The 26,220-nt window shown below is 36.4% G+C and overlaps 1 protein-coding gene across 1 annotated transcript; it reads right to left on the reverse strand.

The window, feature by feature from the left end:
- Positions 1–1,181: 1,181 nt before the first annotated feature.
- On the reverse strand, positions 1,182–2,427 carry GPR174 (G protein-coupled receptor 174). Its single transcript, XM_011947419.1, has one exon. It carries the CDS (start codon positions 2,395–2,397, stop codon positions 1,396–1,398), a length of 1,002 nt encoding a protein of 333 aa, XP_011802809.1. The 5' UTR covers positions 2,398–2,427; the 3' UTR covers positions 1,182–1,395.
- Positions 2,428–26,220: the final 23,793 nt, after the last annotated feature.

Here is a 26,220-nt window from a genome sequence, read left to right on the forward strand (position 1 = left end):
CTTACAACCTAAGGTTTAATTACGACTAATATCCTGGGTCTGTTTCCCGCAAAACAGTACCAAACAGGTAGTAGGCAAGTCATCGGCCATTGGTTGCCCAAGGCTGACCAAATTAATCTTCTTTACATTTTTCAAAAGGTAAAATAATTGCCTTCCCCAGCTGCTAAGAGCTAGACTTTGGAGGCTTTAGAATGGTATGTCTGGGGCAAAGCTAGACCAAAAAAAATCAATGTGGATTCTAGGGTCCATGTGACTGACTGCAATATGTATGCAATGATGGGGCAGAGAGACTTACTCTGGCTTGGGTAAGTGAGTTGGCAGTCTAAACTAAGTGTCCTTATATTAGAGTAAGAAATAAAATGTGATGAGAATTTTAAAAGGATTAGCCAACTTTGCTCCATCTTTTCATTCTGGCCTAGGTTTAATGATTCATTAGTGCACTACTTCTTCCATAGGCTCAGAAAGTGCAGGAACCTGTCAACACTACCTCAATGTATCTCCAGAAGCATGATTAAAAACTTCCTCTACTAGGCAGGTCCATACATCTCCAGAAATGTTCTTTAGAAAAAGTGTAAGAGAGCCAGAACTATGATTGTCACCTTTCTGCTTTCTCCTGGGCTTAGAGGCCATTTGAGTCACCTTGTGTGGACTTTGACAAACTACCTGTCCTAGGTAGATGCAACACGGCATCTTTCTAGTCACAGAGGGTTATCATAGGTAAATATGTATATTGTTCTTAGTTTAAATATGCCAGAGACCTGAGTTCAGATTTTCATTCTGTGAACAGGTGTGACAAATAATGTTTCATGTTGACACAAAAATGAAGAAAAGAGCTATTCTAGTCTTCAAACTCTGAAATGTAATCACACTTGAGAGATAAAAATGATCTTATGTTTACAACATTTTCTTTACACAGGGTACTATATCATCCATCCCACAAAAATATAACCAAACATATGAAAATGGCATGTAAACTGTGATTACTAATATAAAAAGACACCTACATTTCCTCTGAATATAAAGACTCAGTATCTGCTGTAACAAAACTAAATGCTTATGGTGGCTCCAAGCTAATACTCTTTTTGTGCCTGAGGGTCACAGATAAAAGTACTGACTAGAGTTGAGAGCATATGTTTGTAGGATGTCACAGAAATTTGATATTTTAAGATTTACAGACTTGATGAAAAATTACCACACGGATATGTCAACATCAATAATGGTGGATCATAATGCTCCAAATAGGTCCTGCTTTGAAGAAGTGAATTCCCCACAGCAGTAAGATAGAGCAGAACCTAAAAGCTGTGTTTTTTTGCGAATTCTCCCCCGTGGCTTTGGTATTGCAGATATGTTCTGAGGTACTTGCATTTCAGGTCATATTCAGTTTGTTTTTTTGTTTTAGCATAATTCAGTTGTCACAGTGGAAGCTGTATGGTTACTCACAAAGGATTTTGCATGGAGTTGGATGCTGTCATGCAAATCTTGTCTTGAAAGTCGTCTTCGGAACTCATTAGTGGAAAAGTAGTATATGACTGGGTCAAGACACGAATTCAGACTAGCAAGACACAATGCCACAGAATGAAATATTAGAATCACCCTTCTGGCTAGGCAGCTTTTAATTTCATTGGACTTCACCAGGAAATCTAAAGGAAAACTGAAATGATAAGGTGCAAAGCAAATTAGGAATACCCCTGCACAGGTTAGAATCATCTTCAAGGCTTTCTGTTTCTCTCCAAGATCTTGGGCCATGGGATATTTATCTTGCAGTGACAAAACCGTCTTCCAGGTACAATACAGGACAATCAGAAGCGGAGTTACAAACCCAATCAACTCGCCAATGGTCATCATAACAATGGACTGGGCCAGGTTGACATTCCTGGTAGGAAGATCCACAAAGCATTTGGTCCTATTGCTAGGGGTATCATCGCTAGTTCTGAGGAGTGGGAAGAGTACACATGCAAGGCAGATGATCAGCCAGCCAGCAATGCTGATGTACAGGTCATATTTCTGTTTGCAGTCATGGAAGCGAAAGGGATACATGAGAAACCAAAATCGTCGCACACTGATGCAGACCAAGAAGTAGATGCTTGCATACATGTTGACATACTTCAGGTAGAAACAGAACATGCAGAGACCAGGCCCAAATGGCCAGTCATGATTCAAGTAGTAAAAGATCCTCAGTGGCAAGGAAAGAACTTGTAGTAAGTCAGCAATGGCTAAGTTTATCATAAATATCACAGCTCGTTTTGTTTCTTTCATATAACCATAGAATACCCACAGGGCTAATATATTCCCTATGAGACCTGGCACAAGAATGACAGTGTATGTCACTGCATAAATAAAGTAACGAAAATCTGTGTTGTCTCCATCTGGCCCGGTACATGTGTAATTAGCAGGCATGATTCTCTCTAGAGAAACTATCTTTGCCTAATGGTGGTTCAAAACCTAAATTCACAATCAACTGCTGTTCCTTCCAAAAGATTGCTTGCCAGTGGGTTGGAGATACCAAGTATAAAATAACCTTCCCCTTTTTACCACATCTGCCTGAGTCTCTACATATTATTTGAGGATTTTTTCAAAGAACTAACTGCATATTTATTTAGATTTCTCTAGAGTAACTACATGGAAGTCTAGTGTACAAGCACAGATGACAAGCTGTTACAATTTCTCTCTTGTTTATTTTAAGGCCCTCTGGGACATCATGAGAGCCGATTCTCTCCCATTTGGAAAAGTAATGTACCATATAGCAGTTCCTCAAATTCCTATATGACGATAACCTTCTCTTTACAGGTGTCTGGTAGGCTGTTTTTCTTTTTTGGCTCACATAGAAGAAAGGATTGCTTTAGTGCACAATGAGTCCGCCACTCTTCAGGGATGATTAACTTGGAAAGATCAGCTTTCTGGGACTTTTTCAGCTATATGTCAAAAGCTAAAAAGTAGGAAACAAAGGCAGAGCTGCAAGCAAAATAAAATAAGTCAATTATTTCCTGGCCCAGCTTTGAAAAAAAAGAAAAGTCTATGTTCAGAAAAATATTCTAGTTTGAATGAAAAATTCTTATGTAAGGGAAGGGTATATGGTGCAGTTTCTACAAGGCACTTTATAATCACAGAAAAACATAGCTTGAAAGAACATGAGAAGTAATCTAGCCCCTTGTTTTATATAAATATATATAATTTATATAAATATAAATTAATTTATATTAGTAATATAAATCAAAATACATGAACGAATGACACTTGGGAGCTTGTTACAAATTCAAAATCTCAGGCGTCACCCTGGACCTGATGCATCAAGATCTGTGTTTTAACAATGAACTCAGATGATTCTTCCGTGTATTAACATTTGAGAAACTATGATTTGGATTACGGCTTTACTAACCTTACTGATTGTCTGAATCATCTGGGGAAGGTTAAAAAATAAAATAAAAGCTTCTGGGTGTTTCCTCCAGAGATTCTGATTGAGTACTTGTGGGGTACAGTATGCCATTTGTATCTTTTCAAAGCTCTCCGTTTGGTTTTGATATAGCGAGCCTAGCATTTGTCCTTGAACCATCATTTGATCAAAATCATTCCTATATGTCTAAAAATAAGTGAAAAACCAGCTTCTCTTTAAATAATCCCATTTACTGGAGTCATTTAGTCACCTCTTAATTACCTGAGACAGCAGATGTAGCCCCAGAACAGATAATCAAATCCATAGAAAGTTGACTCAGTTGGGTCTATGACCCTTGTGCTGAGGTAAATAAATTTTAGTTTAGGTGACTGGATAGTTGCCTCAAGGCTACTGAAATCTAGGAGGACTTAACTAACTTTAAAGATATGTGTGGGAAGAACAAAAATGAAATGGGAATTATGAAACATCCTGCTTTGAATGATCAAATCCATGTAGTTTGAAGTGTGCTTCATTGAGCGCCTGAACAAATTATTACTGTTATTTTACTTCAATTTCATGGTAAGTGAAACAGCACATTTTGTTTACATTTTAGGGTGTGAAGCCCTGTCCAGAAACCATCCCATCACAGGTAACAAGCAACCACTTGCTCAAAATTCAGCTTTATATTATAGTCTGGTTAGGTGCACACTTTATTAAGCCCAGAAAAGCAGACCTAGTGTGCTGTAAGTGACTGCAAATGATGTTAAACTGAATAGTTGTGTGCACGTATATCAGAGGAAATTGTACCATTATGACACATGAGTAATCACAAGTTCTGGACAGAAGAGAACAGAACAATTTCCTCCTAATTCTGATCAGCACACAGGCAAATCTCAGGGCTTCATTTTTATTTTTGAAAATCTTCAAAGTAATAAAATGCTTTGAAAAGTATTTGCCTGGTTAGTTCTCCTAGGAAATTCACTAGTTTTGCCCTACTGAGTATTCTATCACTTTTTTAAAAAAATCAGTTTTAAAGAGAGGTGCTCCTGGATGTCACTTCGAACCAGGCTCCCAATTTATCTTAGCTTCAACATCTACAAGTTCCCCCAGGTCAATTTCATGAAGAGAGGAAACACATATGTGTAGATAGACAATACAGTTATTGTGAACATTGCCTTTTTGCCAGGAAGTTATTTTACTTAGCTAAGTCTAAATTTCTCTGCTGAGATCTGAAAGCCATTTCCTCTTAATCAGACTGCATTCTGTGTCTCTGCTCTGAGAAGTACTCTTTTAATTACTTGGAGACAGCAAGAAGGTTTTCACTCAGCCTTACATCACCAGTCATATTGCCTTTACTCATATATCTTAATTTGTGATCATTTCATATTCTGGAGAATAGGGAAACCAACTAGTATTGAGGACCCCACAGGCTATTCAACCCATTCGAAAATTAACAAGACCTTTAGCTACTATTCCCTTCCCTGCCCCTACCATCCATTGGAAAACAAACAAAAAAAAAGTGAGGCCGTGTATTCTTACACTGCTTTTACCTCTCAGGGTCTATTTTTATTCTTCTGCTTTTACTTAGGCAGGGTTTTTCAACATTTGGCACCTAGGCTAACTGGAGTGCTTATTAAAGATGTGCATTCCCAATGGACGACTGAATCTTATTTGTCAGAGTAGAGCCAAAGGATCTACATTTTAACAAGTGTCACAGATAACCAAATTGGAGAGTCTTAAAATCCGAAAATCTTCATTGAGTGATAAAGGGCAATACCAAAACCAGTTCAGTTATTTTGTTAAGCTATATAACCAAACTGAAGTTTTTGCGGGAATTCACTGTTTTCCTATCTTCATTGCCTGTGTTTTTGACTTTCTCTCTGCTTAAATTGCTCTATCCCATCTTCACCTGTTGAAATCCTGCCTGTCCTCCAAGGCCACTATCTTAAAATGCTGCCTTCTTCATAAGACTTTTGTGATATCTTGCCTAGTTGTGATCATACCTACCTGTGAACTCCCAAAGCACTTTGTGTCAGAAATATGTCCCTTTCTTATTCATTCCACAAAATTGTGAGCAGCTTGCCAGCAAAGACAGTGTTTTCATGACCATTATAATCTTCCCCCTCCAAAGTGCACAGCTACTTTGCATGTAGAAGAAACTCAATTAGATTCAACTAAGTTTAGGTCTAAGTTTAGATCTAAACCAGAGACTAATGTAATAAGAAAAACTCTTTAGGCAGGGCGCAGTGACTCACGCCTGTAATCCCAGCACTTTGGGAGGCCACATCTGGCGGATCACAGGGTCAGGATAGAGACCATCCTGGCCAACGTGGTGAAACCCTGTCTCTACTAAAAATAAAAAATTAACTGGGTGTGGTGGAACGTGCCTGTAATCCCAGCTACTTGTGACACTGAGGCAGGAGAATTGCTTGAACCCGGGAGGCAGAGATTTCAATGAGCTGAGATCGAGCCACTGCACTCTAGCCTGGCAACAGAGCAAGACTCATTTCAAAAAAAAAAAAAAAAAGAAAGAAAGAAAGAAAGAAAAAAAAAGATCCCTTTAAGTCTATACATACTATGGCCTTTTGCAAACAATATTATACAGCCCCATTTTGTTGACTACTGTTTAACTTGTGATTCATAGTGGTTCACAAACCTTGTTTATCTATACACGGTTAAAAGACTAGTGAAAATATTAAATCACTTTTGATAGATACTATCACACACTGAGCCGACAGTTTAGGATTACATGTAGCCAAATATCTGGCTGGCTATCAGTGTCTTCTGTTTTTAGGACTCCAGGTGTGTATACTCCAGCTCTTAAGAGACAAGTCACAATTTTACAAAGTTCCATTTTGCACATTAAATTTCAAATATTTCCACTTAGTAGAAGTGATGAGAAGATCACAAGTTAGTATGTTACAGTGGGAAAGCTGTATGTTTCCTGTTCTTGGTGCTGACAGGGCTGTGGGGATTTTCCTCCAGCTTTTCTGAATGTTCACCTTGTGTCTCAGAGAAAACATGAACATTTGGACAAGAAACAGGATTTTTAAAGGAAAGTTATGGGCTTCCAAGCTCACATAAAATAAACTAAGGTCCAAGATAATCAGATTCTTCTGGTCCCTTTCACTTTTTTGCAGTCCTCTTGCAGTTTTCTCCTTGAGAGTGTGCCCTATCCACTACTCCACACGATTAATAGCCTGTGAAAAGGGAGGAGTAAACCAGCCTTATGGGGTCTGGTAGAAAGACCAAGCATGGAATGGAAAATGAAACCAGTTATCAAGGCCTCACTCCAGGCTCTGGCCACAGTTGTTGGTATAGGTGACTACCCCATATGGTGTGATTTTAAGGGACTGAAAATCCTTATTTTAAGAAGAAGGAGGGTAAACATTCTTTCCTACTTGGTTTGGGCCCAATTTCCTTTTTGCTTGAGGATAAGCCTTTTGTCCTAGAGAGTTTAGGCTGCAAATGCCAGACTCACACCTTTAAAGATGGGGCCCAGGAACTTAAACCTGGCAAGCTTTCCCTGGAAATGTCAGTGCTTCACACAAACTAAGAATTTCTGGAGCATGTACAATATATCCCAGTAGATCCCAGAGCTTTTGCATCCTTGGCCTTTATGCTCAGTTACTATATCAGCTTTTTTTTTTTCTTTTTGTCTTAGTGCTTGGTTTTATTCCTCCACATTTGCTTGTTCTTTACTTATATTTGGGAGTCATTTTCTTCACAATATATTATCCAAAATCTATAGCATTTCATTTTAAAGAACAACAAAAAAAAAATACAGAAGTCTCTAAGCAGACATTAGTGTTTTCAGAAACTTTTAGAAATAATCCTAATTAAAATGATTTAAAATTTAAAAATTTAAATATTAAAATACAAGTGACAAAAACGAATTGTTGGCCTCTCAGTAATTACTCTATAAAGTGCACACAGAGCTTTCAGAAAATACACACAAAAATATGCCCATGAAACATTTTGTGTATCAATAACTACACAATTAATTTAAAATATGGGTATCTCATTCTTACATTTTAAATGACAGACACTAGATTCTGTCCTTAGATTAAGTTTTGAGGAAGGTATGGGTGAGAGGTGCAAAACATTGACCACTATTATTACAGATGATTGAAAATAAGCCTCCCTTAGTGGCACAGTTTTAGCTTTTGCTAGACTTGTATTAATTTTCTGGATCTTGGTAGCATGTTTCCTCTGCTACTCCTACTAAACAGGATTCTGGTTTGTTATTTCTCAATTTTCTACCATTTTTCCTATACTTTTGATTGAAAAATCAAAAAATTGATTTTTCCTATCATCAATTAGGCAAGACTTTGGAAGAATTCACTTTATCCCTCAATTCAGAAAATAAGCTTCCATTGTCATTGAGCAGTAACGACGTGCAAGGAACCAGTATTGTGGGCCTATATTTCTCCTTCCAGTGTCATAACCCTCCTGATTAGTAGAAACAAACCAAACATTTTGGCAACTTGTGGCTCTCAGAACTATCCTTCTGATTAGTAACACTGGAGTGTCATTAAAAATAAAGATGTCTGGAGTCTTTAAGTAATCTTCCACCAATGATGACAACTCTATGTCTGGCACAAGCCACCTGGCTTTGGTGGAAGCAGAAGGTGACACATAATTTCTAATGCATCTCCTACATGGACTTTTTCTTTTATAAGCTACTACAGTTGAGAACAGAGTTATAATTGTAAAATGTTAGAGTAGTAGGAAGTACCCTGGAACTATCTCCAAAGGAAGGTATAGGGGTGTAGTGGGGGCGGGGAGAGATTCCTAGATTAACTTTAAAGACTTGTGATAAATCTATTGTACCCATGATCCAAGTACCCAGATAATGACATATTCATCTGGAGCTCACTCTACTACAAGTCTATAATAAGGATGCTCCAAGTATGAAATATCAAAATCAAATAATAATGTAGGTCCTCATCAGAACTGTTGTCACATTTTTCTCAGATAGCATCATATATATTGATTGGAAGGGAGTGGTGAAGACAATTCATATGGGACCATTTCATATGACTCCCTCTGTTCTTCCCACAATAATCTTTTAGGTACTAGATTCACAAAGGCCCACACATTTTGCTCTCCTGTATGAGATGTATAAAGTGTCCTAAAGGATAGCAGACTTCATCCCAAGTCATGGCTGAGATCATTTGAGGCCCTAGAGCTTAATGCATGGACAATATTTGAATGGAATGGTACATATTTGTGTCCACTGCACAATATTCTGTTACTAAATAAATTTTCAGTAATTTACATTATTTGCAATATTTGGTTCATTTTTGGAGACTCCTTATTTCATAGGACAAAAAGTAATATAATTTGATGCTGGGATCTAATGAAGGAGGACTGGCAGGTCAATGTTGTCTGCTTTTGTTTTTTGGCTTTAAAAACAGAAATATATTATCCCTTCTTTTCTTGTAGTCTACAGTTTTAATTACAAAGTATCTAGGAAACTGAGAAAAATCCCTTCTTCCCAATCTTTCCAGATGTTCTTGCAGAAAGACAATGGACCTCCATTCTGGATTAACTCAAAGGACACAGTGTTGTCTCCTACCTAAAAGTAATAGACTAGTAAATATCCTGCTAGCAAAAGTAAACTTTCTGTACCTTTTTAGCATAATATCAGTAACACTCAGCAGTATTTCAGAAGGCAAAAACAAATTCACGTTTTCTCTTTTTATAAAATTTTGACATGAGCAATTGCCCTACTTCCTTTTTAATACATTAAATAGCAAGACTTTCTTATTTTAGACTGACATATTTCTGCAATTGCCTTTATCAGATACAGGTTGAACTATCTTATTAAGTTGTGTAAAATCTTTCAAGTATCCACACTACAATGGCCTAAAAAATCTAACATTCTAAGCCTTGTTCTGCCGTATAGCCTGATTTATTATTACACCTTTTCAAATGCCCTAGGCTTCCACCATGCCACACTGTTCTAGCATACAGCATGTACCTCGATGTCTCTGTCTGACTGTCTGACTTTAACTTGAACATACTTATTTTCCAGCTTCCCAGCAACACTTTATCACTTGATGGGTGGGAAAATTTTGATTCTCTAATAGGAGATATTTTGATTATCTAATTTCTTCCCATAAATCTTCCTTGAATCATTTACATTGGAATTGGCCCTTCTTCCTTTAGATTCCCATAGCATGTTGCATGTACCTGTGCCATAGCCTGATATGGTTCAACCTCTTTAATGGCATAGATAGTTGTCTACACAACCACTAGATTGTAACCTCTTTGAGAGTAGGAACACTGTCCCATTAATTTATGCATTCTTTGCAACAATTAGAATAGATCTTTACTAAATGCCCATTAGTAGATCTTTAAGAAACACCTGTTAAACAGATACCACATCTGCACGTTTACAGTACCATTATTTTAAATTGTCCAGTTCTGTATCATCTTTGCAGCAGAGCATTTAAAGGCCATTCAAGTTATAAAATCTAAAGGCATATTTAGTAATTGTTAGCTATTGTTTTATTTAATGATATTGGCCACTGAAAAACATTTACATTTGAAAATCCCAAAGTCACTTTTTTAAAAACTTTTTTTTTTAACTGATAATTGCATTCAGATTTTTTTTCTTTACACGCTTGTCTCTCCTCTCCTCTCAAGCTTATCTGCCGGGAAATTTGCTCTTCCTTACTGGTCACCTGCCAATGGATAAAAATAACTGCTTTGAACACTGCCCATTGAACTGACTAGGATTTCCTGCACGGTTTCCCCCAAATAATCACAATGTGTTCACTTAAGTGTTTGTGAAGCAAACTGAAATAACTTTACTAACAAGCAAAATAAACCACCTCCTTTGCAGCAACAATGACCCCTCTAGCTTCACGTCCATTTAACCTTTAAAAAAATCTTCCAGCTAGAAAATTACCATCTTTATCTGCAATCCATTAGCTACGGCAGAGTACACAACTCAAAACACAGTCATTGCCTCATTTAAAAATCTCAACTCTTATGGAGATACATTTATGCAGCCACATCGGATTACAATCAAAGAAAGTAAAAACGAAAGCAAGTCAGTTAAAAAAAAAAAAAAAAGCATCACCTCCTCTCCACACACATGCACCAAAATGGAGTAGACCACACTTCTTTGTGGCCATGTAACGCTATTTTTATTTTCCCTGTCACAACTTGCTGCCTTCATATGGCAGGAAATGACAAGTCCCTGCCCACCATAGCTAAAGGACTTGGCAAGTACCCAAAAAAATGTTGAACAGACACTGGCCTCCAAAACCTGCAGTTTAGAAAAACATAATATTTTTTAAATTAAATGTACCTGCTGGTTTGCTCCCTTTTATTTGTGCCACAGGCTGATTGTTTATCCCCTACATCATTATTCATTCAGAGAGTAAGGCTAGATTCCTGAACACCAGTGGCCCTGTGGAATTAATTTGGGCTAGGGTGACTTTATATGTAAGTTAAGCATTGGCTTGCTATTTACTTCTTTCTAACTTCCTTCCCTTAAATATATGGTATGAAAATCTAAACAGAGAAAGTATTTCTAAACCATAACTTATGACCATAAATAAAATAATTGTTAATAATGTTATTTGCAATATTTGGTTGCTTTTTAATGATTTTATTTCATTAGAGTGAAAACTAAGCAACTAGCCAATTCTTGAAAATGATTTAAATCAAGTTCAATGTATTTTTTGCCTGTTTCTTTTGGAAAATTTAAACAAGTTTTAGGGGAATGATGTTTACCTCTAAGCTATGGCAAAGAGCCTGAGTTCAGATGTCCCTGCGGTGTACCTACCAACATGAGTATTTGTCAGGTGCAAAGAGATTAGAAACATAACTCTGGCGTTCAGAAACCCAATTGTTTGTTTCAGCGATTGTATCAGTAACAGTTTAATTACAAATATGCACTTTCTGGTTATTTTTATTTTAAAATAACCATCAAGTGGTTATATACCTTCATCATTTGTTCTGTAATAGGCCTCTAGTTTAGTTACCTACCTAGCTATCTATCTGTCATTTAGACAAGCTTTTCCAGATGGGATCAAGGAAGGTTAAAACAAATAGCTAGCAATCTTAAGTGGAAATTTATCTAAAACTGGGACACTTCTATTTCCCTGCCCTTCCCAACATTAGGAACATCACTGATACCACCAATAGCTCAATGTTTCAACTCTGAAGTATTCTTTAATTCCTCCCTTCTCTCTTCAATGCCTTCTATTTAGACTTCTACTGAGTTTGTCTCTCCTTCTCCATAATATTACTCTGATTTAACTTGTGCTTTGCCTATTTTCTTGCTCTACTTACCTGAATTGTTTAACTCTCAAAACCTCTGTAGGTATGCTATCATCACATTCTATATACCACACCACGGTATACATCTTCATTAAATCTCTTTTGCCTGAGAGGATGAGTAGTAATCTTCATTTGGAACCTCTAAATCTGAGAAAAGTTACCCAAGAAACACATCCTACACACCACACACACTTACTAACATGAATCACTAATATATGAATGTTACAAACAATATGCTTCAGACAGGTGCCAACTTTTTTATCCCTGTCTCACTGAACTTTCAACTGTACTCATCCTGATTACATCGGGGAAAGGGCTCAATTGTTCTTGAACAGAGGTTCATTTCCCTTTTATGAGAAAGTCTCACTAGAAAGAAATAATGGGGTGGCCTAAACGAAAAAAACAAAAAAAAAAAAGAAAGAAAAGAAAAGAAAAGGAAAAAAATGGGGCCGCTTTAATTTGGCTTCCAGATACCCATAAACCCATATATTAGTTTGGTGCAAAAGTAATTGCGATTTTTGCCGTTACCTATATTAACTGCAAAAACCACAATTAGTTTTTCATCAAACTAATATTAAATACTTGTGTAAATCATGAAGGGGATATGTGCACTACAGGAGTTTTATTAGCTGTTAGAACTCTTACCTCCTGGTTTGAACTATAACATAATGCTACAATGATTGGGGTGTTTTTTCCCCCATGTTTAGGTGAACTGTACAGTCATTTTCTTCATTATTTTTCAAACTAGGCTCAAGCATTAGACATGTTCCTTTACAATGATTAGATATCAAGATTTGTGCTTGGGCAATACACTTCTTCTAAAAAGAGATTCCAGACAAAGAACTAAAAAGCAAACAGCATAAACACTTGCTGCTCTGAAATCTGCATCTTCCAAATCTGCCCCAACCTAATACTTACCAATCAATGAATAGAAATTTGCCAAACATTCAAGTGATTCACCTATGGCTACTGTAATTTTTCTTATCCACAAGCAACATTACCTTTCTCAACATACACACATATTATAATATTGTATGCATGTACAGTGGCCAGTGTGTACTGGGTGAGATTTTATTATATAAGTTTAGCATTGAAAGCATATATTTAATCTGTGCACAGACTTACTTTCAAAATAGGAATAAACACTGTGTACCCTAGTTTCCCAAATCACCTTTTGAAGCTAAAAAGTAGGTCAAACAGCCCATAAAATTCAACGCCAGGACTAGTGTTAGATGAGTGAGGCGCTTTCCTTGGACACAAAATTTAAGGGGTTGAAAAACAGCTCAGTAATGAAGATAAATAGTATTTCAATGCAGTATTTTGTAAATTGAAATGGATGGAAATATTCACAGTAAACAAAATGTCAAGATAGTAAATAAAGACAGGATCAGTATGACTGAGTTTTTTTTCTTTGTCTCAGGCAAAAAAGACTTAGCAGAGCACTATTGAAAAGAATGCCACATTTTATCAAATACTTCAGAAACTACAGCTTTTCATGTTCTGTAAGAGTGTACATCTTGATTGCTAGAACCAGGATATTGCCTGGTAATGGTAATCTATCAAGTAGACCAGCAAATGTGCAACATGTGGCTAGCAAAGGCTCTAATTATCTGTCCAGGGCCCACAGGGTAAAACAGTATTATTTTTAGGAAACATGCCGAAATAGAAGTCAAGATCATATTTGAATACCTGCTGTTTCCTTCGGTGCTGATGGAACTTCTTAATCAGAGCAATAGGGTCTCCTGAGGAAGCGTTGGAGAATCTGGCTCAATTAATTCATTCATGCCTTAAAAGACATAGAAAAGCAATGGTCAGGTGCAGTATGGAGAAGATGCTCAGAGAGGGCTGGGAAATTTCAGCAAGTGGATGCTGAGATCTCAAAAATCAATTACTACAGGAAAAGGAGAGTATAGAGAATTACACTTAGTCATTAGTGGTAGTGAAGTAGAGTGAGTGAGAAACCCTTTAGCAGTTGACATCTCTTTTTGACATGGCAGCTTTTGGAAAGAGTGAGAGAAGGTAGGAATGTTGGTGGAAGGGTTCATGTGTCACTTCCTGGTCACAAGGAGCCCTTAACTATGGTGAACTATGTTAGAAAACTCCCACAGCCTCTTGTTAAACTCATAATAAAGTTGAAGAGTAAAAGCTGTCTTTTTCTCAGTTAGTGATCTTTTCTAAATAGTTGGCATGACCACAACTGTTTCATTGATTATTAAGTACATATGGAGGGAGATCCAGCTGGCCAGTGGTTGTCAGCACAGCTGATGCTAGGAGACAAATTAATTTCTACACAAAGCTGTCTTACATGTACCCTTAACATGCTTGTAGATAGTTTCTTGTGTACAGTGATTTAGGGACACCAAAAACCATACCCCAGCTTCCTCTGCTCTGCTTTACCTAATGATCACTTGCTGAAGCTTGTCATCTTGCCAGAAATGTCCCATTATAGATTCAATCCTTTAAGAAACTATCTGTCCAGAAATCTACTGATAAAGTGAAAATACTACAAGAAGGGGTTATGTATTAGCCTATTAACTGTAATCAATCAGCTAAGCTAGATTTTCCTTTAGAAAGTGAAAGAAATGAAATACAAAGAATACATTTTACTTGATAGAATGAATTAAAGGAACATAGAGTGGGACAGTCGTAGGTGGGTAACATAGTAGGATTACCTGAGATGCCAGATCATAAGGGTTAGCAAAGGATCCTGCAAAGGGAAGGAGAAGGAGAAGGCAGGAAAGACAGAGGGAAGGCATCCAATGCAATATTTTCCACCTACACAAATTTGCTTCAAGCTAGTCCTTTTAACACGATGATTTTTATTTAGAATGATAACTTTTGAAGGAATCCTTTGAAAGAGACTTGCATTCTAATGCCAGCTTCAGTTGAGTAATCTTGAATCAGTTGTTCTGTTTTTCTCTCTCTCTCTTTCTGTTTCTTCCTCATGTAAAATGAATAAAATAATAATGCCTACTCCTGGGAAACATTGTTAAGATTACAAGAGATATCATAAGTAAAAACCAATAAGTGAGGGCTTGACACATAACAAGTGCTCAATAAATACTACGTATCCTTTTCTTCTTTCCTCTAGCACCTAGTAAGTAGAGTACTAGACACATTAAAACACCTTAATAAATCTTTTTTTAAAAGATGGAGGAGGAAAAAATAGTGATCAGGATTTAACACACAGTAAAGTTATTTTTAAATTATTTTTGTCTTTGAGAGAAGGTAACAGAGTGGGAGAAACAGATCAAGTAGAAGATGAGAAACCAAAAGGCAGGTCCAGAGGCCCAAGAATCCAAAGCATCTTATCATGGGGACTAGGAAAGGAAACCTAGGCCGTAAGTTAAAGTGACAAAGTTATATTCCTTGCTGATAGTTTGTTGTTTGTGAAGACAGAACCAGAACAGCTCAATCACCACTTTAATGTGTCAGATATTTGAGATCAAACTAGAGTAATAGTCTGCAGGGACTGAGTTTAGTGACTGAGCAGGATCATAGATTAATCATAAACACCAGACAAACGTAGCTGGCTAGAAGCAGATTTTATTGAAATAGTGAATATTCTTAGGTGCTTTTTAATTTTTAATCCTTTGATTTGTTATACTTTATGAACAGGAGTCAGTTAAGATATCAAAGAATGGATTTTGCCTTAGAGAGTCACTTCATTATTTTTTTTCCAGGATAGCCATATACTTTAAAACTAATCTGCTTTACTTGCAAGCTTTTTCAAATCCCAAGATAGGTCATTTAGGCTGAGAGAAACAGGGTGTATGGAAAAGAGCACTAATCAGAGACATATGACACCTACCTTTTAGTCTTGGTCTTCTCACTAATTAGTGGTGTGACCTTGGGAATGTCCCTTCTATCTCTTGACCTCGGTATTTCATCTGCGGAATGAGGGAGCTACTAGATTATCCCTCAGGTTACTTTGCGCTTTTACAGTCTAAGTCTAGTAGAAAGGTTGATTAGACAAATGGACCCAATTCTTGATAAATATTGGGGAAGATGCAAAGAAACCCTGTGTTCTTCCTCCCCAGTGCATTATCCTTCAGGCCTGACTGAATCATCACACCACAACTTTAACTGCCTGGGCTCCATATCCAATCCAAGACCCATAGTCCTAAGCAGGCTTTTCTAGTTGGCACAGATTTGTTCCTCTCATGGACTACTCCCCATCAAAATATCCCTTATAGCCAGTGTTTCTACTTTTATGCTTAAAACTGTTGAGATGTGATAAGTGGATTTAAGCTAATACATTAATGAGAGAACTAGAAAATAGTATCCAGGACATTCACAGGGAGTGTGTAGGAATTTTCCTAGCAGCCTTTCTTAAATACAAACATAGGTACCATTGCAATTCTAGACCAAATGCAGCAGAGTAGCATGAAAGGAGAGTAGGGGAGAGGTTATAGTACACTTGAATCCCTCGTATCATACACTGGAGCCTTTTCAACAGCTTATGTATGGAGTAATTAAACAAGTTCAGTCAGCGCATATTTAATGAGCACCTTGGGTAGCATGTCGTATCCACTGATAAGTTCAATGGTGATGTAGATAACGATTAATGAGCCTTATAATATTTTCTTATTTTCTGGAAGAACTGATTCAGCATTTTAAATAAAAATTAGACTTTATCCATCTTGATTAAACCTTCACTAATTTTGTATTAAGTTCTATGAATGCTCTGCTTTATAAAAACAAAGTAACTGAGGCCCAAAGAAAGTAAAACTCATCCTGAGTTATAGAACAAGTTAATAGCACAATCAGAACTAGAACCTAAGTTTTAATTCAAAAGGCTTTTGTTCATTTCCTCACATCGTACTTCCTCCCTACTACACATTCTATACTATGTGTGTAGCTATTTCTCTTTCCTTCATATGATCAGACTATCTAAATGTAACTTTTATGTTGTTAAAGACTCAGTTTTTTATGTCAAATACCAGCGTATGAATCACCAGCAACAAGTGTCCGTTTGTTTTTTTTTTTCTACAATGGTATAGAAACCAATATTCTTAACTGTATGCAGAAGAAACCACAATCTATTCCTGTCCGTTCCCCATCTCTCTCTCTCTCTAACTCTACCTTACCCCATACAGAAACGAAGATATTCTCTTTATATTGAGTTCATTCATTTCTGCTGGCATTCAAGACTGGAAGAAAGTGACTAACATAAGACAAATGTTATTTTTACTCTTTGGCCCATTTCCTGCTGCTGCAGTTTGCTAAACTATCAAGCTAGGACAAAAGAATGGAGTGATGAGATGAACAATACCTTGCTGTAAATCAAGTCATCATGCTATATATCGCAGAAGATAACAAGAAATGAGACATGGCCCCCACCCTGGAAAATCTGGCAGAAGTGACACAACAGAAAAAAAGAGAGATGTGTAAAATCAATTGCTAGATTGGGCAGGTCAAATGTTAAGCTTTGTAGAAAGCTGCCATATATTTAGAGTAGAAACATACAACAGACCTTAAAGTGGTTGGACTATTCCATACAGCATTTCTAAAAACAACAATTCACTGATCCATAAAAGTTATGCCTCTCTTTCTCGTTTATTCAGCCACAAGCCTTAGAACTATTTTGCTCCTCATAAGCACTTCAATCTGCAAGCTTAACCAGGCATAATTCTGACATGTGCAAAGGGAAATTTGTCAGGTGAAAGGCAAGTACAACTCAATGTTCCTAGAGTGATTTCAATCCAGTAGCACAAGATATTTTGCAAATTGCACAGAGGAGCTCTGGCAAAAGAAATACAAAGTCCCTTTTCAGTATCTACATGGTGATCCATAGCCTTAAGAGAGAAGTGTCCTCAATTATACCATTTTCATAGATAGAGAAACTGAAAAATGAGGGAGCTTAGTGCCTTGTTCAGGTATATACTTCTAATCAGCCCCAAAGGAGCATGAGTTCAAGCTTGTGACTGGTGCCTGCTGAAAGCATAATTTAGAAGAGAGTTTAGAATTTGATGTCCCAAGGTTCTTCCTCTATTTCCTCTTGGATAGGGAGCACAGACAGAGGAGGTGAGTGTGTAGAGAGCAAGAGAATGTGCTGGGAAATAATTAGCATTATCAGGAGACAGACAAGCCTAAAACTTTGTTATTGTGTTTTTGTTCTTTTAACTCAAGATTCAATAACTCTCTGGATCAGATGGTTACCACACTGAGCTCCTAAACTTAAGTATGCAATTAGATTCCAGTTAATTCTCTCTGTAATGTAGACACAGAGTATGGTCTGAAACAAGAACAGGCATCATATAACTCCAAGTCCTTGATCCTAAGGAAAAAGCTTGCTCACAAATATAAAAATAGTTCTATCCTCTTTCTGATGGTTGATGTGTAAACTTGATTTACATATGAAGGATCCCATGTTTTCCCCCAAATTCAAATTCCTTATAGCCAATATAGAATGCACTAGGAAGCCAGCAAACAAGTAAACACATAAATTAATCTATTGCTGCAGACCTGTTTAGGAGAGCCTCTGTGTACAATTTTTTGAGCCCTTTCCTTTTGTTGATACTAACTTGCATCTAAAACCACACATTCTGTTCTAATTTCTAACACAGGCTTATATCTGGAGTTCAGAACCTTTGCTCTTAAACCTTAGCATGCAATAAATTAGATTACACAGAATAAAGCAAAAATTCTATATGATTTTCCTTTTACATTATGTCAGCTTAAGTGTAGATAAATGGTGATTCTGTTTAAGGCAAAATGTTCCATGAAGTCACACACCTTCTTCCTAAATCTCTTTTGTATAATCAGAATTAATTTGTGTTAGCTTATCCTCCTCAAGTAAATAAGTTCTAAGAGGGCAGGAGTTATATCTTGTAAAAATAGAAAACACATCATAAAGAATGGTTGAAGACAAATAAAACATTTAATTTTTGCTTTTTACAATTCTCAATTTTATTCATTTCGTTCCCTATTCCCTGCCTCCTTTTCCTTGTTCACTTAGCCTAAATACAATAAAAGGACAACCTGTTTTGAAATGGGTACATCTTGAATTCTTCTATTACCACCTCTCTTGATTCTCAAGTGGAAAGGGACAAGATAGTGAGTTATAGCATTATCATATAGAAACAGCATAATATAAAGAAAGAGCTTTGACAATCAACAGAATTGGGTTTGAAACTCAACCAAGATAGGTATGTTTATCGCATAGATTGTGGTGGTGGTTTTCCAGGTATATATTTATCTCCAAATTCACCAAGTTATATATATTAAATATAATCAACTTTTTGTATGCTAATCATACGTCAATAAAGTGGTGTTGAAAATACAGTTGCATATCATTGGACAAATTATGTAATTTCTTGAACATTAGTTTCTTAATCTGTAAAATGAAGAAAATAAATATAGTTGTTGTCAAAATGATGTAAGGCATCTTGCCCAATGCTTAGTACATCATAAGTGTACAATTTTAAAAATATATATTACTTTTGATGATAGGACACTAAAAATAAAAGAGCCAGTAGTAGATAAGCTCAAAAAACCTGCTAAATCTTAGTTTCTGAGTAGCTGCTTAGATATTTTATAGCTTTCTCTAGAGTTATTACTAAAAATATACCTGATTTAGAATAGAGTATAAGCTCTACAGGAAAAAAATCTGTATCAAGGATGGTTTGAATCTGATGCTGACCCTTAGTTCATGATGAGACTTTGGACCTGCCTTGAAACTCATGTATGGAGCTGTGAGAAGGCTCTGGGAACTCATACATGTACGTCCAAAATCCAAAATCATATTTGAAAACTATTATTTTCCCTTTGCTAAAGAAACTAGACTGAACTCCCAGAGATACGGGAATAGAAAAAGGCCAAAGGCTCAGAATTCCCCATGAAGAGAATAAAGTCATCACGCTTATGAGTGAGACTGAGCAAACCAAACCTAATTTTCGTTCTACAATAAATTATTACAATATAATTGTAATTCCTCACTCAGGAAAGGGTTATATGAAATTAAACTTTTATTTTTAAAACAAATTTTCAGATATGGAACCAAATCAATTCTTTTTAATTAATGTGCTGAAATTTTGCAGGAAAATATAAAGAACTGATCACCACTTCTTAGAAGTATTTCATATTATTTGACCCAATATGACAAGTGGGTTAAAGCATGCAAATGTTAAATAGATTAAATTTAAAATTTTCAAAGCAACATAATACAGTCTTTAGAGGGTCTGTATTTGGGTGATTTACTATCGATTTTCATTTCTGTTGTGTGTCCAAAATTTTTTCAATGAGTGTCCAAGTGTGTCACTAAATGAAAATTATGAAGAGAAGATTGCATCTCTATGTATTGTGTTCAAGAAGCTCATACAACAGAGGTTCCACAGCATTTGAGGAGGGGCCAGCCTAATTAACCACCATGCCCATATTCTCCAGATATTGATTTAGCCTATAGTTTTACTCTGGCCATTCGTGTTTGGCCCAAGCACCAGTCAAGGAATAACTTATAACCTGGGGTGATCAACTTTAATAATTTTTCTCTATTGGACTATGTCACAGATATTTTCAAATTTAACGATTCCCAGAGATCAGTTGGTTTTAAAGTTTCTGAGTAAATTTTCCCCTGGAAAAGACCCAAACAGACACAAAGATAATATTTCTTAATGTAAAATTCTTAAAACTGTAACTTAGAACTAAAGCAGTCATTAACAAGTAATTATACATCAAATATAATCCAGGTTATAGTCTCTATTCTGAAAAACAGCCCTTTTCTCTCTGCAGGTTACAGAATGCCCTCATAGGGTTTGCTTAACCAAACTTCATGGAAAAAAAAAAAAAAAAAAAAACTGAGGGAGGTTTAATATATTCTCTATAATCAAAAAAGTCTCTCAGCAAGATGTCAGAGCAAAACTGGGTATCCCAAAATCCAATATATGATCACTCACTCAGGATAACTTGAGCCACAAATCTGCCTTCCTTAAATAAAGCGGATGGATTATCTAGACCAACCACTTTACAGTCTAGTCTGTTATATTCAAACTCTGCTTCAGCTAGGTGGAATTATCTTTTTAACCCTAATAAACTTTTAGAAGTCATAGCATTTCAGAGAGAAAGGTATTACTGTACCAGATGTCTTCATATGCACTGTGACTGCTTTTGCTACAAAACTCTATTTCTACGGTCAGTAATTCTTCTTCAGAGAGACTAATGCTAGGTCAAATCACTGAACTTTCCTTTGTTAAATTGAGTTAGTTTTATGAAGTATTATAAAATCAGTACTATGTAGTTTTAGCCCTAACTTTCTTAGAAGAGAGAGAGGTCAACAGGTAATTTATAATTACAAGGTATAAACATAAAGGGGGGAAAAAGGTAAAAATAAAAACAGATCCCAATAAAAACTGGACCAAAGAACACAGAAGCAGAATGCTATTGTCATAAGGATGTGGGGAAAAAGTTAAAGAAATATTTCTTTAGAAATTTAAATGAGCAAGTCCTTCAGTAGGAAAATTAATAGGGGCCATGCAACTATAGATTAAAATAAAATGCAAATTTAAAAAAATAGACTCCGTGGGCTTTTTCGTCTCAGAATATATTTTGCTTATAATATTTAATTGTAAAAACGTATCTGAGAAATAATAAATCAGTCTATCTTCTACATGTCATTCATTTTTCAGCACACCATTTGGCCTGACACTTCAAATAGAGTAGACACCTAAAATAACACACTTTTAGTTTTAAAGAAGTAACTTACAGATCATCAGCATTATCTAAAATAGATTAAATACTTTGAACAGTAAAGGATTTCATCACCGTCATCCTTTACTTAAGTTGTTAGAATTATTTTATCATACAGAAATATGTCAAGTGCAGGGGCTCATACTTGTAACCCCAGAACTTTGGGAGGCCAAGATTGGGAGATTGCTCAAGGCCAGGAGTTCCAGACAAGTCAAAACCCTGTCTCCACAAAAAAAGTACAAAAAGTAGCCTTGCATGGTGGTGTGTGTCTATAGTCCCAGCTCCTTTGGAGACTGAGGTAGGAGAGTCATCTGAGGCCGAAGGAATCAAGTCTGCAGTGAGCTGTGATCACGCCACTGCATTTCAGCCAAGGTAGCAGGGTGAGACCCTGTCTCAAAAAAAAAAGTCATTTATTTATAAGTAATATCTGGTAACATGTGATCGACTTATAAGAAATACTTGAATCTCATCTGCCAAGTAAAGCTGAAAAAAAATTTAGCTAAATAATAATAACAATATTAAAGCCTTTCATCATTGCTGAGAATGTAGATAAAATCTCATTTTCTTCCCTAAGTAGTGTGACATTTTGTAAAAGCTTTTTAAAGAAACAAATATTATGTCAGGAAGTAGGAAAGGAGATGACAGGCATTTTTGACTTGGTGAGACATTTGCATATATTTTAGGTTTCCAGTGAGGCAGTATTTATGCTATCCAAGACACAATTGAGTCTGAATTGGCAATCCTGGCTCCCACGGTGGGCACAAGTCATGCTTTTGCATGACCCACATAATTGAACCTGATAATGGTTAAATTTGATTTTCCTCACTAGATAACTAAATTTAGTGAACTTCTTGACCCATAACCAAGTTTCTAGAGTCTATACAGACTTGATTTTGGCTAATATCTTGCATATCTGATTATTTGTCAGGAGCTCTGTCTGTATCTTGATCTCCGGCTGCTGCTAATGCAGCTGTTGCTGCAAAGTAAAGTGATGCCTCTGGAACACACTCTTTGTTAATCTTTCCAAGACTATACCAGAAGAACCCACGTTAATTTTCAGATCTCAGATAGCCCTTGGTTATATGACAAACATTAGTAATATTCAAGCCACTAATTACTGTATTCTTTTTCAGGATTCACATACTATAACATACTGTATGTATTTATCTTCCTCACGCTCTCACCTTAGTTGATCAACCGCATGTGCCTGTTTCTGTCAGACAAGATACCCTAAAATCTTCACTCCTTTCTCAAATCTGGAATTTCCTACACCTCAGGACCTCCTGGATACTCTCCCTTGTCTAATGAACTGGCTGCATTGTTGCTCTGACACTCAATACAGCACATACACTTCCAGTATATGGCCAGGTCTTTCTTAATCTTGTATTACAGCATCTAGTATCAATTTGCACTTTGTTTTTTTTTGTTTTTTTTCTTTTTTTTCTATGAGCACAGTAGGAAAAACTCTTTCCTATTCTTGGAAGGAAACAGTGGTAAAGCCCAGCAACTCAACGTCTGTTACAATATTATGGCCTTTGGGAGAAACCTGAAGTGTGCCTGATATTGAGAGATTCTTGGATGCTCTCAAAATGAAATCTTTTAATATTTCCCAATGAATAATGCATGTCTCTTAATCCATAAACCTTGATAGTCAGCAAGGAGAAATGAACAGAACACTGGACAAGGTATGAAGAGACTTGGATTCTACCTTTGTCTCTGTCACAGACACACAGAGGTACTTGACCCAGTCACTTCACCTCTATGAGTCTCATTTCTTCCAACTGCACAATGTACACCAAGAACCTACTTTACTTCCCAAAGCATAAAAGTCTCAGATGTTTGCCATTGCTCTGAAAGTGACAAGAGCTGAATCTGTTTCTGACAATTTCTTATTCTCTGACTAGGGATCTGGAGACTGATTCTTGAGACCTACAGCATAAAAAGAAGGTTTTGGGTGGAGAGTCACTTTAATGGGCAAGGGAAGAGGCACCTACTGTGCCCCACTTTTATCAAGATTGGGTGGAAATCAGGAAAAGGAGTTTACTTCCCTTTTTGGTACTGGGTAGCTGATTGGTGCCAAAGTATCTATGAGCGGAATGCAGGTGTGTTTCTTTGTCCTCTTCCTTTCAGTTACCTAGTACAAAGGGCCATAATGAAGTGCATTCATTCCTAGGGGTCTTCGGGTGAAATTCAGTGAGATATTGGGAGCAGTCTATGACTCACTTTGTGTTTATTCATCTTTGCATTATTCGGCATCATATTAATCTGGCCCCAACAAAATAGATACACTAGATGGTTCCTGTCTCATACACATATTATTACAAACATAGAGCAAAGCAGAGCAGTACATGTGTTCACAAGTGCAAAGCACATTATCTGTAATTAAAAGTATATCCTCCTTGAACACAAACTTCTTGGCATACCCAAATGTTTGCTAGTGTGACTGGTATAATCTTGCCCTGGGTGGAAGAACTTTAATCTTCTCTATAAGTTTAATGTTTTTGTGTTTATATCTGATATTTACAGAAGCTAAAGGAAAAATGAAATACTCTTTGTTGAATGATCCAAAGCTCTCTAAAGCATATAGTTCTGCTTATTGAATAAAATTATAACTTTTTCTTTTATGAAAAATTTTGAGCAGTATAAAATAAAGTCCATGTACATTACTGTTGACAGGAGAGGAAGGATCAGGAAAGTTATTTGAGATTTAATCATGGGTCATGTTGTAACACATCCCTCCTCATTTCTATCTCTCTCTCACATAGGAATTCATGACTTTTTTCTTTTAGTCTCTGAATGCAGCTCCTAGCAGTTACACACCATTTATAGTGTCATCATATGGTTTAAAGTCCAAAGGCACCGTCCTAAACATTTCATCTTGGAGCACAAAAAGGAGACAACATGCAAACAAGGAAATAATTTCACTTACATTTTGTCAAAGTCAATTTTGAGTATCTAGAAATGTAAATTAAATTCAAAATCATTTTAACCGTTGTTGATTTTTTAATGTGCTGATTACTTACTTTCGTAGATAGAGCTTATCTATGAAAAACAGAGCAACTGTGCCTGTTATCTTTCTTATTTCCCCTTTCTCTCATTATAAACACATTTTCTTAAACGTGTTTGAAAGCAGAATCTTTATATCTATCATTAATTACAATGAACTTTTATAGTGAAAATAAGTAAACAAGCTGATTGGAACATGCATTTATATTAGCTAAGGTCTTGAAATATTATATCTCTCATTTTTCAAATAATCATTCATTTTGAAAAGGACACAAAGTTAACCAGTTTAGTTGTGCAGCAGATAAAAATAGCACCCCCAAAGAGTTATAGCAAAGAGTAGATAAAAATTATCCTGCACCTTTATGTAAGCAACTTTACTTAATACAAATGGGTTAAATTGCAAATGTTCACAGGACTATTTTATTCAATATCAATTGAGCTAAACACATTATTAAAAATGTCTCCATGTCAAACTTAAATTTTCCCAAGTTTAAAGTTGCCTCCCTCCTCCGGCAGCCCATCATATGCTTGTTTTTGTTTCTTCAAATACCAAGGAAATGACATTTAAGGATGATCCAAGTTCATTATATCCATAACCATCCTTAGACTTGACAAGTTATACAGATCTTTGTGTGAAGAGTCCAGTTCTAGATATTATGGGAAAAATGCACAGATGAGAGCTAATTATGCATAAATAATTAGAACCTACCATTTCAGTTTCTTTCTGTTTTCTTCAGAGATCTCCAAAGAATTCATGTGATGCCCACTCCAACAAGGATGCTACTGATCTGTGCATCAATTTAAGCTCCCTGTTCTGAAAATGACCAATCCAATTCTACTTCACTAGCCAAAGAAAAGAAAGAAAGAAAGAAAGAAAGAAAGAAAGAAAGAAAGAAAGAAAGAAAGAAAGAAAGAAAGAAAGAAAGAAAGAAAGAAAGAAGAGGAATAAAAAGAGAAAGAAGGAAAAGGAAAAGAGAGGAAGGACCAAAGAAAAGAAAGAAAGAAAGAAAGAAAGAAAGAAAGAAAGAAAGAAAGAAAGAAAGAAAGAAAGAAAGAAAGAAAGAAAGAAAGAAAGAAGAGGAATAAAAAGAGAAAGAAGGAAAAGGAAAAGAGAGGAAGGAAGGAAGGAAGGAAGGAAGGAAGGAGGAAGGAAAGAGTGAATACGGGAGAGAAGGAGGGAGGGAAGAAAATAAATAAAAGTAAAAATAATACAAAATAAAAGAAAGCAGAAAGAAAAATTATGAAAGCAAAAGGAAAAAAATTAAAATTATCAGGAATATCTAACCACTATCATGTTGAACATAGTAGTAAGATGTCAGAGTGAAATATGCAAGCCACTCTCTGTGTACACTGAACATTTCCGTTTTCCAGGGGGCAGGCAGCGTGCTCTTTTGCTTTCATTCTCTCCGCCCCCGCCCACCCCCGTTAATGATGCAGGGCTACACTACAGGCTGCATGTAGAGCCTGCAAAGCTTCACACTTAGGAAAAGAAATTATTCTTTCTATTTCTAGGGCCACAGTTCATTGTCTTCTGTGGTTGCACTCAGCTTTGAGTTCATGATAACACACAACCTATTTGCCTATGGAGTCCTTTGCTGAAGCTAGGAGCCCTCGAGTTGCTTCCATAGATAGTGGACCACCGCAATCTTAGGGTGATCCTTTCTCACAGCCTCTCACTTGCTTTCAGTTACCAAAGTGAACATTCTCAAGAATGTTCCCTAGAAAGCTGCCAGTAGAAGAGGTAAAGGTGAACATGATCTCTGCCTAGGGCATTCTTGAATACACAAACCTCTAAAATTCTCACATTGAATTAAATACCGCACTCCTTAAGAGGAATCTGGAGCTATAATCCACCT

This window comes from Colobus angolensis, unplaced genomic scaffold (assembly GCF_000951035.1).
Source record: "Colobus angolensis palliatus isolate OR3802 unplaced genomic scaffold, Cang.pa_1.0 Scaffold265, whole genome shotgun sequence".
NCBI classification, from domain to species: domain Eukaryota; kingdom Metazoa; phylum Chordata; class Mammalia; order Primates; family Cercopithecidae; genus Colobus; species Colobus angolensis.

What these genes read in the sequence shown, in the direction of transcription:
- GPR174 (XM_011947419.1), bottom strand. Translation starts at nt 2,397, where the DNA reads ATGCCTGCTAATTACACATGTACCGGGCCAGATGGAGACAACACAGAT.